The sequence below is a fragment of the Dasypus novemcinctus genome, chromosome 5, assembly GCF_030445035.2.
Source record: "Dasypus novemcinctus isolate mDasNov1 chromosome 5, mDasNov1.1.hap2, whole genome shotgun sequence".
Lineage (NCBI taxonomy): Eukaryota > Metazoa > Chordata > Mammalia > Cingulata > Dasypodidae > Dasypus > Dasypus novemcinctus.
The window spans coordinates 157,383,921-157,400,350 of NC_080677.1; the positions used below are offsets into that span (position 1 = coordinate 157,383,921).

Genomic DNA, 16,430 nt, shown 5'->3' on the forward strand with positions numbered 1-16,430 from the left:
AAGCTGGCAACCGACCACGTCCGCCTCCCGCGTCCTCCACCCTGGGGTCCCCCGCCAGCACCTCCGCCCACCTTGACCTTGGCCCGTGCCTCCTGGAGGCCAGGCTGGTCTTTCTCAAAGTGCCCTTCACGTAGCATCAGCGCGACCAGTGCCACCTGACCTTACCTGACTGGACAAGGGAACGGGGACCTGCGGCTCTGCTCCTCACACTGAAAAAGATATAATAGAGACAACAACATGATTTCCACGAAAAATCTTGCCAGAAGTATAAGATACACAGCGAAGGCAGCTCGATTAACCCAAAATGAGTATCGATCCAAGTAAGCTACTTTAGTCCCTCAGACCCAAATTAATGCAAAAGTTATTTCTGTATTAAATATTTCCATATTTATTAAATACCCTCTCAGGAACTCTGGGCTGCCCCTGGAACAGGTGTAGTGATATGATCTATCCCTCAGGAGGGTAAAGAGACAGGTCAACATAACATATAAGCAATCTTCCACGTGTGTCATTTTAGGCTGGCCCCAAAGGCCTTCCTAAGTCTAACTATCTCAATTGCACTGCCTGATATGCTTTACTTTCATATATATATATATATAAAACTTGAAATCCCACAAACTAAAGATTTGGCTTAAAAATGATCTTTTCTAAAATTTGTAGCCACAGATATTCTGGGAGGACTAAGCATGAACAGTAGTCATTTACACCTTAGTATGAATGTGTTTAAATTGCCCCTTCCAAATGTCTAGCTCAAACCAGAACTGAGGGAACAGGTTTTCAGGACGGCAGTGCGGGGAGAGAGTGGTCCAGGGACACTTGAAGGCTGAGCAGATCTGCGTGGGATGCGTGAGCCACGGGCAGGCGCAGGGCTTCAGTGAGAACAGAGGGGGAAGGGAAGTGCTAAGGAGTGAGAAAGAAATGCCAGGAAATAAGGAGAGGGAGGGTAGGTCCCCTCCTATCGTGAAGGTGAGTGGTGTGCAAACTGAGTGTCTTGGACTTGGAGAAGGTACCTGGAAGATCTCCTGGGGAACCAGAAGTAACAGGTAGAAAGCCAGGGCCCCAGGTGAGGCTTACTCTTCACCTGACCCGGTTTTTCCATATATGTGTGTTCACCTACATGTGAATTCCCTGGAAGAGTTAGATTTGGGGGGAGGGGGAAATGGAAAAGGTTCCACTGCTGGAAAAAAAAATTTCTCTAGATCCCTAGCCTAGGCACTTGGCTGAGGGCCTGCCCCACAGATCTGAAAAGCTGCCTTGACAACACACATGCAAGCTGTGTGCTGCACTAGACATGGCCTTTGACAGAAAGGAGGAAGGCACATTCTGTAGCAAAACAAAAAGACTAGAATCGATATTTAGATACCATGTATCGAAAGCATTTTAGTGGGTTATCAGGTTGAATTTTTTTCTCTCATTGGTGAAAACGTCATGCTTTGTGAAATTTTACTGTAATATTTTTGCTTCCATTTTTCAAAGTCTTAGAGAAAGTTCCATTAGAAGTAGGTTTTTAAAAAAAGAAATAAAGCGTAATCACATCTGACATTTTCCTCCCAACAAATTGGATGAGAGAAGGAAAACATTCCCCAAATGGGTAGCAAGTGACAAGACAGAATTTAGAGTATACTTGATACTAATGAAAGGAAGGGCAGAAGACGGCCTCGAGAAGGAGGTTGGACTAACTGGAGTTTAAGAAAAGCAACTACTGGGCCAAAAGAATCTTTCACTTAAGGTTATTTCCCAAGAAATTAGTCATTTTATTTTCATCCTTATGAACTTAGTTCCAATTTAGTAGGAGCAGGGAAAGCTATTCCTTTGACATTGAAGAAGAAAAACGTGGCTCTTCTCTCCAGCGTTGCGTTTTATTTTTCCATATTAATCTGCTTTTGAATGCAGAAATGCAATAAAAATAAAATTAGGAAAGTAGTTAAACTCAAGGGATTTTTTTCATCTTTTCAATTCCTTGGCTTCATCTCTTCTGGATAACATCTTTCCATTTTCCCCCCAGTGAGATGAATTCTATATCCAGTAAGGTATTTTACGTTTTGACATGTCTTTGGTTTTGAATTCCTTCTAAGAATGTAGCCAATTTTCGGAGAGAAATATAAATGCAAACAATATAATACTAAGAATTTAAACTGCTTTCTAACATTTTATTAGGAATTTAAACTGATTCTAATATTAAGAAATGATTACCCATTTTAATATACCCGTTTTCAGGTATTTCTTGGCCTTGCTTTATTCTTAGATTTATTTTTTAATTTTTCCTAGCTTCACTAGTTTTCATTTTACAGCATTACCTCATAATTTATAAATTCTTAGCATTTCTTAGAGCAAAGTTGTAAACCAAAACAGCATCCTTCCTTGGAAAACGTCTTTATTTAATTAAGGTAATTAGTTTCCAAGAAATCATTCATCTAGTTAATCTTTTTAAATATTTCTGTGTTAAATTATCAATGTTAAAACTAAATCTATATTAAATAGGCCTATTACTCACATGAACTTGCTTTCAGTATTTTTTTTGTGAGGGTAGAGGCATGAAATACGTCAACCTCCTGTCCCACACCTACAAAGCTACATCCAGCCCAAGCGTCTTTCCTCTGGCCTTGGAGGATTTCTGCTCCTGGCTGTTGCATCCTCTGTATTCCTGGCCCCGTCTCATCTCCAGCAGAAGCTGAAACTTCGGACGTTGGCTGTTCCTGCTAACTTCTGCAGAGTCCATCTCAATCTCTCCTTGTTTGCTTGCTCATTTCCTAAAGCCTTATCAGATGATCCCCACCAGATCAGAGGGCTGGCATTTTCCATGGATTCCCGCTGCTCCCTCCCTGGCTGGTCGGCTCTCAGCCTTCTGACTTGACCTTCAAAACTCCAGTACTTCCAAGTGTCCAAATCCAGGGGACCCTTTTCAGACCTCAAGTCACCTAACCCCTTCAAGGCATGTTGTAATATCAACCCACCCTTTCCCTAAAATGTCGTCCTTCCTTGACTTCCACGGTTCCCCGGTCTCCGGGTCCTTCTGTCCAGTCCAATGTTATGGCTTTTCAAAACAACATGAGTAATGTGTTTTCCTGAAAAGAATTTAGACACTAAAGATAAGCGGAAGGGAAAAAAATAAACGGTAAGCCTATCAGGAAATCACAATTAAAAGTCTACTATAAAACTTCAGAAAGTTTTTTTCTCTATATGTATATTTATATGCTTTTTTTACAGAGTCATACTTTATAGAGATATACACAAATTTACATTTGTGTTAATATATATACCTATAAAACTTTATTTATAAAGGGTACATAGGCCTCCACTGAATGAATGTACTATAATTTATTTTACCCTTGCCAACAGTCTGTAATGAACTTTGTAACATTTTAGAATCAAGTCCTGGCTGTGTAATTCCTATAATGCCTGTAGGATGACTTCTAACCTATATTGGCAAATCATCCTCCATAAGTTTGTACCAATCTACGTGTAGGAACTTCCATTTCCTTAAACCCTCAGCAGCATTACAGTATAGTTCAATTTATTATTATTTTTAATGGGACAAGCTAAAATTAATATTAATATTGTTTTAACAGACATCTATTTAGCACTTATTATGTGCCAGACACTATGCTAAACATTTTACATGGACTGTGAGAATTATACTATTTAATTTGCATTTCTTTGATAACTAGGGAGATTATTTTTTCACATATGTATTGTCATTTTATGTTTGTTTCCTAAATTGCCAGTTTATGTCCTTTAGCCATTTTTAAAATGGTAAATATGACTTGTTTCCTAGTTTCAGGATGTGTACAGCCCATTAAACAGGAAAATTACAATTTAGAGTGAAAACTGTTCTGCTCAGTGATCCTGACTACTCTGAGATTAAACTAGATAGGCATCTAATCCTTTGTTTGAACATCAGGGTCGGTTTTCCCAAAGGACTTGTCATCTTAGTGAGGCTGTGCATTGGGTGTTTCCAGGCACGTGCAAAGGCCCAGTGGTGGAAGCTTAGAGTATTCAAAGAACTGAAAGGCATGGCCACGAGACAGCGTGCAAGGAGAAGAGCTGTGTGCATGGAGGCTGAAGAGGTCTGGGGCCTGCTGAGAAAGACCCCTGTGAGCCTTTCTGGGAATTTGGGTTTTATGCCGAGGGCATTGGCGAGCCATTGGCATATTTTGAGCAGGGAAGTCAGTTGGTCCCATTTGCCTTTTACCATTTACTCTGGCTTGAGAATGGATGGAAGAGGGTCAGGAGATGGGTTCGGAGTCGTTCAGGGAGAGATGAACCGAAGCGTAACTGAGGGCATAGCAGTGGGGAGGAGAGCAATAGACAGGTCAAGAGATATTTGGGAAACCAAAACAATAGGGCTTGATGACTTTTTGGATGGGAAAAATGAAGAGGGTAGAGCGATGATGGTCACCTAAAGGAACGCCTTCTACGATATACAGCGGAGATTTGCAGTAGAGAGTTACCTCTGCGCTTGACAGGGAGACGGAGGCTTCAAGGTACAGATGCGAGAGCCCAGCTTGGTGGACACGGACCTCACTGCCTGTCCCCATCATGTGACCACAGCAAGCAGGCGTGTCTCAGGAGGACACAGCCCACTGACAACCTCGCCGGCCAAACAGAACCCGACCGTCGCCCCGACCCACAAAGGTTCCGTGTGTTCTGAGGCCTGCACCTCGGGCCAGTCGTCCTGGATGACATGAACTACAAAGGCTCGGGTTCCAGGTGTGAGAGAAGCCACCAGCCCAAGGAGCTGGGAAAGGAATCCTGCAGGGCGACCGCAGGCCAAACACATTTCCCGTCCCCAGGCCATGCGTTAGTGCTGCAGCCACCCTGCAGTGCCTCCAAAAGGGCAAAACAGAACAGGTTCGCAGTTCAAGGGGGCTCCGGGAGCTCGAGATTTTTCTGGAAACCACGCCGTAACCGGTGTGCATGCCCTCAGAGCAACACAAACATCCATCCAAGGTACTTCAGGGCTATCCAGCTCTAATTAAAACCCATAGTTCCAGTCTGTGTTCACCCAAACAAACGTCGAGTCAAACCACAAGAAAATCTGTTACCACTCAAATGGGTGCCTATTTTTCATCCAGCTGAAATACTATGTAAAGTCATGAATGGTTAAAGCGTCAATGGAAGGCAGAGCCCAGACTCCCATGCTACCTTCGTCTCACCTTCCAGGGGCTGTGAGCCACGTCACAGCTGCAGATGGAGTGACACGTACCGTAGAGATCAAAACCTGGGACGCTGGAGGAAGTATTTGCATTAGCATACTCCATAAACCACGCGCTCTGCCAATCCCACATCCTCTTTCATTCCGGCGTTGTAAAAGTTATTTGTTCAAATGATGTTCTAAAGTGCTCTGTGCAATTAAGTTTTAAAGTAAGGAGGGCTAGTTTTCCTTCAGTGTATATATGAAACTCCTAATAAATTTAAAGTCCTTGGGTGTGTTTGTAGGGTAAAAAAAAAGGGGGGTAGCATTAAAAAGAGGAAAATTTTTGAAAGGAAAAAAACGCTTCAAAAAGGTAAACCCAAGGTGTTTTTCCCCCTTATAATATTAAAAATGTTTTTATGGTTGGAAAAAATCTATAGAGCAAAAACTAATGAATGTATACCAATTCCACACCTACTCAAACCCTGTTGGCATCTCCCTTCATTCAGAGAACTACTCCTTCTAAGCAATTATTGCCCCATATCATAAACCGCTCTCACCCTCCTCTGTGTTAGTGATTTGAAAACACGTGTCACTCTGTACTTTCTGTTAGGTGCCCATCGGATTGAGCATTTTGCACCAAGTTTCCGTAACATGGATGTTTGTGTTGCTCTGAAGGCATTGCTCCACATGCCCCAGGTTGCCTGTAAAACTTTTAAGAAAAATAAAAACACATATTCATGAGCCTGATTTGAAACCAAGATACAGATACCATGCCTCTGATGCAGATGGCCATTTGGGGAAAGAAGCACATCCGTGTTCAATCTTTAGAGCAAGCATTAGAGACACGGCCTCTGGATGTGTAACAGAGCAATGGGTCGCGTTCACTGATGACAAATTAAGTCAAATGAAATTCAGGAGAAAGAGTCAATTCAGATACCAGCATAACCAAAAGAGGGTCCTAGAACTGCTTCTCAAATACCCAGCCATTCATAGTCTGAGCCCACAGAAAATTCTCAACTTCCAGCTCTATACCCTTGATTGAGAATGTTCCTGGCTAAGGGAAATGGGCAGAGCTGGTTAAATTAACCAGTAAAGAATAAATCACGGTGCCTGGCGCCCAGTAAGCTTGGGAGTGAATAACATCATTCTGAGTGTTACAGGTGCTAGGTACCCAAGGCCTGATGCCAATGGGAGGCTCACGAGGCACTGCAAGAGGTCACGAGCACTGTCCACCACTCCTACCATTCTGAGCCACTCTTTCTCTCCTTTATCCTCTCCTCTTTTAATTTTCACCCTTACTCCTATGTTAGGCCTTAAAAGTAGTGAACTACTGAGCTCCATTAGTATAAGTTTTAGGCTAAAAATGCACTAAATACCATATAGGTTTAGAATGAAGCCTCATGGTTAATGCAAAAAAACAGGAAAAAAAAATCCTCCCTCTTAGTGCATTGATGAGATAACAAGAAGTTAGATGTCTCAGTCTACCAGCGCTGTTGTAACAAATACTACCGGCTGCTCAGTTTCAACTTCAAGGATTTATGGTCTCACAGTCTTGAAGGCTGGAAGTCCAGCATCAAGGTGTCGGCAAGGCTGTGCCTTCTCTGAAGTCTGTAGCATCCTGGAGGTGGCCACTGGCTACCCACACATCACGTGGCTGCCTCTCTCCCTGCCTCTCCTCCTGTGTCCAAATTTCCTCTGTTGACAAGGACCCCAGTCATGTTGGATCAAGACCCACCCTGATTCAGTTTTGTCACATCTTAATAGGATCTTCAAAGACCCAATTTACCGATGAATTCACACGCGCAGGCCAGGACGTTAGGACTTGAACATGTCTTTGTCGGGCACGACATCAGGTAATAGCAAAAAGTCATTTATAGACTCATGAAAGAGTGCATACATTAATCAATCATTTTGTTTTAGCATAAAACATGTGACTGGTCATGGATGGTCTCTTAAACGACCCTCCTGGAACCCTGCGTGAAACACACCGACATGCCAGCGGCATGCCCAGCATTTAAACGAGTGCATTTGCACACTCAGGGTCCATCAGTTTATGTCACAGGAAATTACGAAACTGGCATCCATGGTTTGGGAGTAAACATAAATGACTCTTGGAAAGCCAAGGTGGGGACCACAGAACAACAGAGCAACGACTCTTAGGGAGTGTGGGCAAAGCTCAGGCCCAGCTCCCGCAGCATCAGCACCAGGGGGCTCCTCGCCAGGGCAGTGGAGCAGGGCGGCTGTGCCAGGGCCCAGCGAAGCCTGAGCATCCATGAAAACCGAGGAAAACCAGGAACAAGGTGGAGCCTGGAATAAGTGCTGACAGGAATGAGACTGACCTCAGGGCCAAAATTCCTCCCAGACTAACCAGGCTGGGCTCCAGGTGATGGAAGCCAGACCAGGCTCGGGAACTGGTGAGCTCATCGCCATGACATAAATACCATTTATTGAGCACAGTCTTTGTGCCGGCGTTGTGCTCTACAACTGAAGTGCATAATCTGCATGAGGGCAAGCTCCCCTGTGGTCCAGTCCTGACATGGGAATGCAGGCAAAGAGACACAAGTCTGGCAACCCAATAGCAACTGAAATTAACTTTAGTCCTCATTTCACTCTTGAAAATAGAGAGCACAGTCATGCATTGCCAAAGTTCCTTAAAACCCTCTTATCTTTCTCATACTCGGTTTCTCTCCCTCATGCTAGAATTGTTCCCAAAAATAACCACCCTACTCCAAGCTCCCCAAAGTCTTCTTCGAAGCCGGGTGAGATCTCTTTTCTCTCCCCCATCCTCATTTCATTCCACATCTGTTGTTTTCACCCCCTTGAAAGGAGTCCTCTGCCCTGTCCAGGGTTACTTCCCCCAGCCTGCTTTCCTCCAATTCTCCCTCTCACACACTGCCCACTCCGATCCATGCCGGGATCAGGGGATCACTGGATTACCAGGGACCAGAGTAGGAGCAAGGCCATCTGGGCCTAGGAAGTTGATGTCAGCGGGAACTGCTGTAGCTAGCAATCTATTTCCTCAAGTGACCTATACAACAAATACGGGGCAACTGGAGACCAAGTTATTTTTGCCTCTCATTTGCTTATAGACCTCAAGCTTATGACATATCATCAGGTCAGGAGCCTCCTAATCCAAGGCTCAGAAAAGTATGCAAGTAACTGACATTGTTCATTGTGATGACTTGGCTGGAAAAAACAAAATGGATATAGTAAGAATTAACTATTGTCTATTAACATAAATTAGAGTGTTCGGAGTTTTAATGCTATACTTTATAAAACAATGGAATCAATCAGGTGACTTATAAAACTTTGTGAATCATCTACTTGGGAAAAGAGGGGTAGGCTTGATAGCCTTGTCAAAAATCATTTGACCATAGATGTCAACATCTGTTTCTGAATAATCAATTCCTTTCCACTGGTCAATATGTCTATCTTTATGCCAGTAGCATGCTCTTTTTACCACTATAGGTAGGTAATATGTTTTAAAGCCAAGAAATGAGAGCCCTCCAACTTTGTTCTTCTTTTTTAAGGTGTTCTGGCTATTTGGGCCCCTTGCCCTTCCAAACAAATTTGGTAATTGGCTTTTCCACTTTTTAAAAATAAACAATGCACTTTTAAATAACCAATGTGTCAAAGAAGTCACAAAGACCAAGGATTTATTTTGAGGGAGATGAAAACTAAAACACAACATAATATAACTTATGGGATGTGGCAAAGGCAGTGCTGAAAGGGAAGTTTATAGCTCTAAATGCTTTCATTCAAAAGGAAGAAAGATTTAAAATCAGACCTAACCTCAAAATTGGCAGAACTAAAAAAAAAAAAAAAAAAAAAAGAGCAAACTAAGCCCAAAACAAGCAGAAAGAAGGAAAGAATAAAGATTAGAACAGATAAATAGATACTCAACAATAGAATAAACAAAATCAAAAGTTGACTCTTTGAAAAGATCAATAAAATTGAGAAACCTTTAGCCAGACTGATAAAGAAAAAAAATACAAATAACTAAAATTGAAATGATTTTACCACCAACCCCACAGAAATAAAAAGGATTATAAGAAAATAATAGTACACCAATAAGTTAGTTAACCTAGATGAAATGGACAAATTCCTAGAAACACAAACCACCGACACTGATTCAGGAAGAAATAGAAGGCCTCAACAGACCAGCAGAGATTGAATCAGTAATTAAACCTTGCAACAAAGAAAAGTCCAGGACCAGATGACTTCACTGTTGAATTTTACCAAATGTTATGAGAAGAATTAACACCAATCCTGCTCAAATCCTTCCAAAAAATTGAAAAGGAGGTAATAGTCCCTCACTCATTCTGTGAGGCCAACGTCACCCTAATACCAAATCCAAATAAAGATAGCATAAGAAAATTACAAACATAGATCCAAAAATCAACAAAATACTAACAAACCAAATACAACAGCACATTGAAAGAATTACACAACAGTTGCAAGTAGAATTTATCCTAGATATGCAAGGGTTGTTCAACATAAGTCAATTAATGTAATGCACATTAATAGGACAAAGAGAAAAAAACCACATGATCATCTCAAATGACTCAGAAAAGGCATTTGACAAAATCCAGCACCCCTTCTTGGTAAAACATATGAAAAACCTACTGCTAACATCATACTCAATGGTGAAAGACTGAAAGCTTTCCCTCCAAGATCAGGAAAAAGACAAGGATGCCCACTGTCACTACTATTATTCAACAGTGTAATAGGAGATTCTAGCCAGAGCAACTAGGCAAGAAAAATAAATAAAGGCATTCAAATTAGAAAGGAAGAAGTAAACAAAGTGGTGAGATACAAGATTGACATCAAATATCAGCAGTTTTCTAAACATTAGTAATGAATAATCTGAAGAGGAAATCAAGAAAAAAATCTGTTTACAATAGCAACTAAAAGAATCAAACATGTAGGAATAAATTTAACCAATGTTTTTGTTTGCTTAAAAGTTGCCAAAACAGTGGCGGCGGACTTGGCCCAGTGGTTAGGGCATCTGTCTACCACATGGGAGGTCCACGATTCAAACCCCGGGCCTCCTTGGCCCGTGTGGAGCTGGCCCATGCGCAGTGCTGATGCGCACAAGGATTGCCATGCCACGCAGGGTGTCCCTCGCATAGGGGAACCCCACGCGCAAGGAGTGCACCCCGTAAGGAGAGCCGCCCAGCACGAAAGAAAGTGCAGCCTGCCCAGGAATGGTGCCGCACACACGGAGAGCTGACACAACAAGATGACACAACAAAAAACAAAACGGATTCCTGTGCCGCCGACAACAACAGAAGCAGACAAAGAAGAAGTCGCAGCAAATAGACACAGAGAACAGACAAATGGGGTAGGGGTGGGGGGGGTGAAGGGGAGAGAAATAAATAAATAAATCTTTAAAAAAAAAAAAGTTGCCAAAACAATATATCAGAAATTGGTTGGCTTTTATCATAGGGATTTACTAGTTTATAAGCTTACAGTTTTGAGGCTGTGAAAGTGTCCAAATCAAGGCATCATCAGGAGTTGCTTTCTCCCCAAGATGTAGCTGTGGGTGATAAGGCATGAAGCTGCTGGCAGCATCTGCACATCTCTCTCCTCTCCCCCAGGTCTTGTTTTTACGTTCTCACTGAAGTGGCTTCCTCTCAACCTCTGTGTTCCATTGATTTCTGCTTCTGGCCCCTGAGACCTTCTTTGTCAGCTTCTGGGTTCTTCTCTGCAGCTTTTTTTCTGTATCACTAGCTTTTTATTGCTGTTTATAAAGGACTTCAGTAAGAGGGTTAAGACCAATCCTGGGTTACACAATCTAATCATAGTTCCTTAACTGGAGTAATTTAATCAAAAGAGCCCATCTACAGTAGGTTTACATGCACAGGAATGGATTAATACACAGGATATGATTTTCTGGGGTCCAGAAAAGCTTCAAACTACCACAGCCAAGAATAAAGTGCTTGCACCCAGAAAACTACAAACTATTGCTAAAAGGAATCAGAGAAGACCTAAATAAATGGAAGAAAAGTCTGTATTCTTGGATTAGAAGACTAAATATTATTAAGATGTCAATTTACCCAAAGTGATTTACAGATTCAACACAATCCCAATCAAAATTCCAATCACCTCCTTTGGAGAAATGGAAAAATCAACCATCAAATTTATATGGAGGTGCCCAAAATAGCTAAAACTATCTTGAAAAAAAAATTATGAAATTGGATAACTCACACTTCCTAATTTTAAAACTTATTACAAAGCTACAGTGGTCAAAACATCATGTCACTGGCACAAGGACAGAATGTAAGTTCAGAAATCAACCTTCACATCTATGGCCAATTGATTTTTGAAAAGGGTTTGCCAAGTCCTTTCTACTGGTAAAGAATGGTCACTTCAACAAATGATGCTGGGGAAACTGGATATATATATATATATATATATATATATATATATATATGAAAGTGGACCCCTACCTCACACCACCTACAAAAGCAAACTCAAATGGGTCAAAGACCTAAATATAACAACCAAAACCCTAAAATTCCTAGAAGAAAATGTAGAGAAGCATCTTCAGGAGTTTGTATTAGGCAATGATTTACTTTACGCCAAAAAGCTTAAACAACAAAAGAAAAAAGTAAAAGGACTTCATCAAAATTTAAACATTTTATGCATCAAAGGTAAAAAGGTAGCCTACCAAATGGGAGAAAATATTTGGAAACCACATATCCTGTAATGGTTTAAAAATCTAGACTATATGAAGAAATCCTACAACTCAACAACAAAAAGACAAACAAATTTTTAAGAAATGGGCGAAAGACTTGAATAGACATATTTTCCAGAAAAGTTATACAAATGGCCAGTAAGTACATGAAAAGATGTTCAATATCAGTAGACATTACAGAAATGCAAACAAAACCACAATGAGCCCATTTCACACCTACTAGAGTAGCTACTATTAAAAGAACAAAAATAACAAGTGTGGGAGAGGATGTGGAAAAATAAGAACACTTTCTCATTATTGGTGGGAATGTAAAATTGTGCAACCACTGTGGAAAACAGTTTGATGATTCCTCAGAAAGCTAAATATAGAATTTCTATATGACCTAGCAACTCCACTTCTAGCCAAATGAATTTGGTTGAAGCAGTTCTGCCTATTGGCTTTTATCAATTTGAAGAAAGAGCCTTTACAGCATGCACTGAGCATGGGGACTGGAAGGAAGAGTTAGAGAAGAATGAAAATCTGGAATAGGCATTGAAAAGAGAACATGCTGTAATTAGAGAGATACATATTTAGATTGCTGGGCAGTGATGAGAGTCTAGGTGAGGGTTGATTTATAGTGGAGTCATCTGACTTACTGTACAGTTTTCTCCAGCAGGACCCAGTTATTTGTGAAGGTATGGGGAAGATATATGTATGGTTATGGTTTTGCTGGGTAGATGTCAAAAGGAAGTTTAAGAAATTGTAAGAGAATTATTGAAGAGATGGACTGTGGCATCTAAACTAGTTATGGAGAAAGTGAAGACAGCACATGGGTAAAGAAAGTGTATGGACTAAAGGACTTCAAGCCATGATGAGGTCAGAGAACAAGCAAGTGGGAGTTGTAAAATGGCCAAGTCATAGGAGAAGAAATTGTGGTCGGAAAGTTTGGAGGGTGAACTCTTGGGAGAGACTATGGAAGGAGGGGCTAAGTGTGGTGGAAAAGGTCAGTGACAGTGGGAGGTCAGAGAACTGAGTGGGCAGGCATCCTTCAGGACCCACTTTAGCAAGGTCTCCTGCTGCACTACCTCCTCAATGTGTTGGATTGGCCCTGTCTTCTTTAAGGCATTAAATCTACCTGGAATTGATGTTTATGTATGATGCACAATTACCATTTTTATTTTCTTCTACTTTGAGAGCCAGTTGTCCTTGGAGCATTTATTGAATAGCTCTTCCTTTCCCCAGTGATTTTCCATGCAAGTTTGTATAATATTTAAACTTGGATAATTTTCTGGGCCCTTTCTTCAGCCCCATTGGTCTATTTGTCTCCACCAGTATCCATGATGTTTCAATTACTATAGCTTTGTAGTCATCCTTTGTTCTCCCGTCAGTGGAATTTTCCTTATTGCCCCTGCAGAGGGAGAGGGCAGTTATTTCTAGCTCCTAGTCCTGACTGTCCTTCAGGCGAGACTCCACCTGCAGGTCCTCGGCTTTCCCTCCCATGCCCTGTGCGGTGCAAGGCCAAACAACAGAAGCTCAAGTTCACCAGGATTTGACAATGCCACTCAAGCAGCTTCTGTGCTCTGCTGATCCCTCAGGGCTCCTACTTTTAGGCATATGGCCTCTGAGGAATCCCTAATTTCTTTCCAACTTATTGATGCATTTAAAACGATGCTTTTAGATATCATCTGGTAGACTATTTTTAGTGATGTTAGGGTATCTAGTCTACCCTAACTCTAATTCTCGGAAATAGAATTCCCCTGCCCTTCTTTCTGCAAGCTGTCACCAGGTTCAAGGATGAGATCCTGCACATCCCCCAAATCCACCCCTTGCCCTCGGTCCTGGTTCCTGCCCTCGGTTCCTGCCCTGGTTCCTTGCCCTTGGTCCTGGTTCTTACTACCTCTAGCCTGGAGTCTTGCAGTACCCTTCCATCTCATCTCTCTCCGCTCCGTATCTTTTATGTTGCTGTAAAAGTTATGTTAATAAAGTGCAGGTATTAATCTGTCACTCCCCTGATTACAAAGTGTTTAAATAACTTCCTTCTATCACCTACAGAATAAAGGCTAAACTCCTAATCATGGCATATTTAAAGCGTTTCACTGTATTTCTCTCTACACAATGTCTGGCTAGTCAAATAATCCTCATTTTCCTACAGTGTCCACCTTTGTTCTCAAATGCTCACTGTATGAGAAATACATGGTTCAAATGAACTTTCCAAACTCCTCCAAAAACTGTTAATAGAATCATAACAGCTACGTTTTTAAAGTTCTCATTCATTTATCTGACATATATCCGATGTGACTAGATACCAGGCACTGTGCCATATTATAGTTTCTCCCAGAGTTTATAGTTTAAAGGAGAGAAACATTAACCCAAATATCGATTATAAAAGGAAGAATACAAGCGCAGCAATGGACATTTGTGCAAACTGCTCCTGATGGAAGGGGACATGGCATTTTGCTGAGCAGAAATCTGAGGAGGCCTTAGGAAAGAGTTGGCTGGGTATTGAAAAAGGACAGAATTGAAAAGGTCAGCGGGGGGCAGGTGGAGAGGCCCTCTTTGGTGGAGGACTAGCATCCATAAAGGCAAGAGAAGAAGGGGTGGGGTGTGACCGTGGGGTGGAGCAGAGAAGGAACAAGGGCTGGGAAGGTACATTGAGAGCAGGGCCCCAAATTCCTTGAAGTACAGGCTGAGACTGGGCTCGAGGTAGCGGGCAGTGCGAGTCGATGAAAGTCTTTACTATGGGACCAGGATGACTCGGTCGTGACACGATCAGATGGCTGCGAGTGGGAAGAGGTCAGCGGAAGAGGATCTGCTAATTGTTCAAGCGTGGCACGCTGCGCCTTTGTCCTGGGAGGTGGCAGAGCCAGAAAGGAGACGAGAGAAATGACAAGGGGCAGGAGGCAGGAACACGGCTAGGTCAGCCCCAGAAACTAAGAGGATCAGAATCGCATGAAAAACTCCCACGTGTGACTAAGCACATATCATATTTGTATTTGCCTAAAGGGAATCTCTCATATGTATTTGCAACTTTTCAAAATATTTCATATTTAAAACTATTTTCAGAGCCTCGCTTGATGTCTGTAGATTCATGGTGGGTTTTTTTCTTGTTTCCCTTCTCCTTCTCTGCCCTCATTTGTTACAGCTGCTCCTGGATATGGTTGGGTCTCCCGATCAGGAGCTCCAGGAAGCTGCAGCCGGTTGTATATCCAACATCCGCCGACTGGCTCTTGCTACAGAAAAGGCGAGATATACTTGAAATCGGAAGACGTTGCAACCTACCGAATTTTGCCTGATCTAGGACGTGCCACGTCCATGGCCAGGAAGCCTAAACCGGGGCACACTACTTAGCAGGTCCTTTAAAAACAGACAGATGTCTAATGAAAACACATGAGTTACACATAAAGGGTGCTTGCCATCCAAAAATCACGTAGATGCCTTTGGCCGTTTAACGTTTGGGGGGAATATACCACGAAATGAAATGAAACCAATAAATGAATTTGTGATACTTTTCCAGGAACTGGAAAATACGTGTATGCAGCATCTGTATTTCAGCGATGCTTTTGTGTTTGCAGTGATTTTTAATAAAGGAGGCGGCCGCCTCAGCAGGCAGGCCTGTGGCCGCTCACCAGCGCCGTCAGCATCCCCCGTCTGTTAAAGCGATTTCATTCTCCTCTCATTATGGTCGTGCCTGTTTGATCACTTGCAACCCACAGGAGGGTTTTGAGGAGATGTGCTGATTTCACAAACTGTGATTAAATAGGGTTTAGAGTTAAGCAGCTGGAGTTAGAGAGAGCATCCCAAGGTCAACTCAAATGCCTCCTACATACTATCACACATCTGAGAAGATAATGTTGAACTGTCACTGTCTCAGGTCATGCAAATCACAAAAACATCAGCGATGAGTATTTTTACTTGTGGACTTAACAGAGCATAAACAGTGGTATGTTTTATTTCCCACACAGGGGCTCACGAACTCCTTTACTGAAAGGAATTAATTTATGCCGATGTCAGGATAATATCACTTCACGTAAAATTGCCTTGAATTTCTGAACTTGTTTCAGCACGCTAAGTACTTTTTAAAAAGTCACTACAAAAGATTAATAGCATTTTATCAGGGAATAGAAAAGTTCGAAGCCACTTAAAAGAAGCCCATATGTAACCTTGGTGGGCTGAAATGTTTGGGAACTTACTATACCAAGAGTCTGATACCAGCCAGAAAAAAAATGGTTTTGTGTGTTTCAGCTCTGGAAGCCAACCATCTCAGCTGATGCTTGAGAGATCTGGCAAGCAGTTTTTACTGAAAGGTTTTAAGTATTGTGTATGTTTTGTCATAATTTGAAGAAGATAATAAACTTAATTGAATTAAATGTAAATAATTTGTACAAAAAGAAGAGCCTGTACAGGATAAAAATTAGACCAGTGATAGATTTCTATGATAAAAAGAGAAGGCCTTTCCCAAAAGGGGTTATAAAAGAGGATATTGGGAACAGGGAAATGGTATTAGAGCTAAGGAAAAGTTGGGTTTAAATAATGGTTCAAACCCTTTAACTTTTAATGGTAGATATTTCTGATGTTAAAGTCCCTCTTTACTTTTGTTTCATTTAGTGTTAAAAA

At 41.7% G+C, this 16,430-nt stretch overlaps 1 protein-coding gene across 1 annotated transcript in view; it reads left to right on the top strand.

Annotated features, from left to right (window-relative positions):
• ODAD2 (outer dynein arm docking complex subunit 2) overlaps nt 1-15,341 on the top strand; it is a 171,055-nt gene extending 155,714 nt beyond the window's left edge. Inside the window, exon 21 of the mRNA XM_058297773.2 lies at nt 14,959-15,341. Within this exon, the coding sequence (XP_058153756.1) occupies nt 14,959-15,072 (114 nt within the window). The 3' untranslated portion in view covers nt 15,073-15,341. The remainder of the gene's footprint in view (nt 1-14,958) is intronic.
• The last annotated feature ends 1,089 nt before the right edge of the window (nt 15,342-16,430 follow it).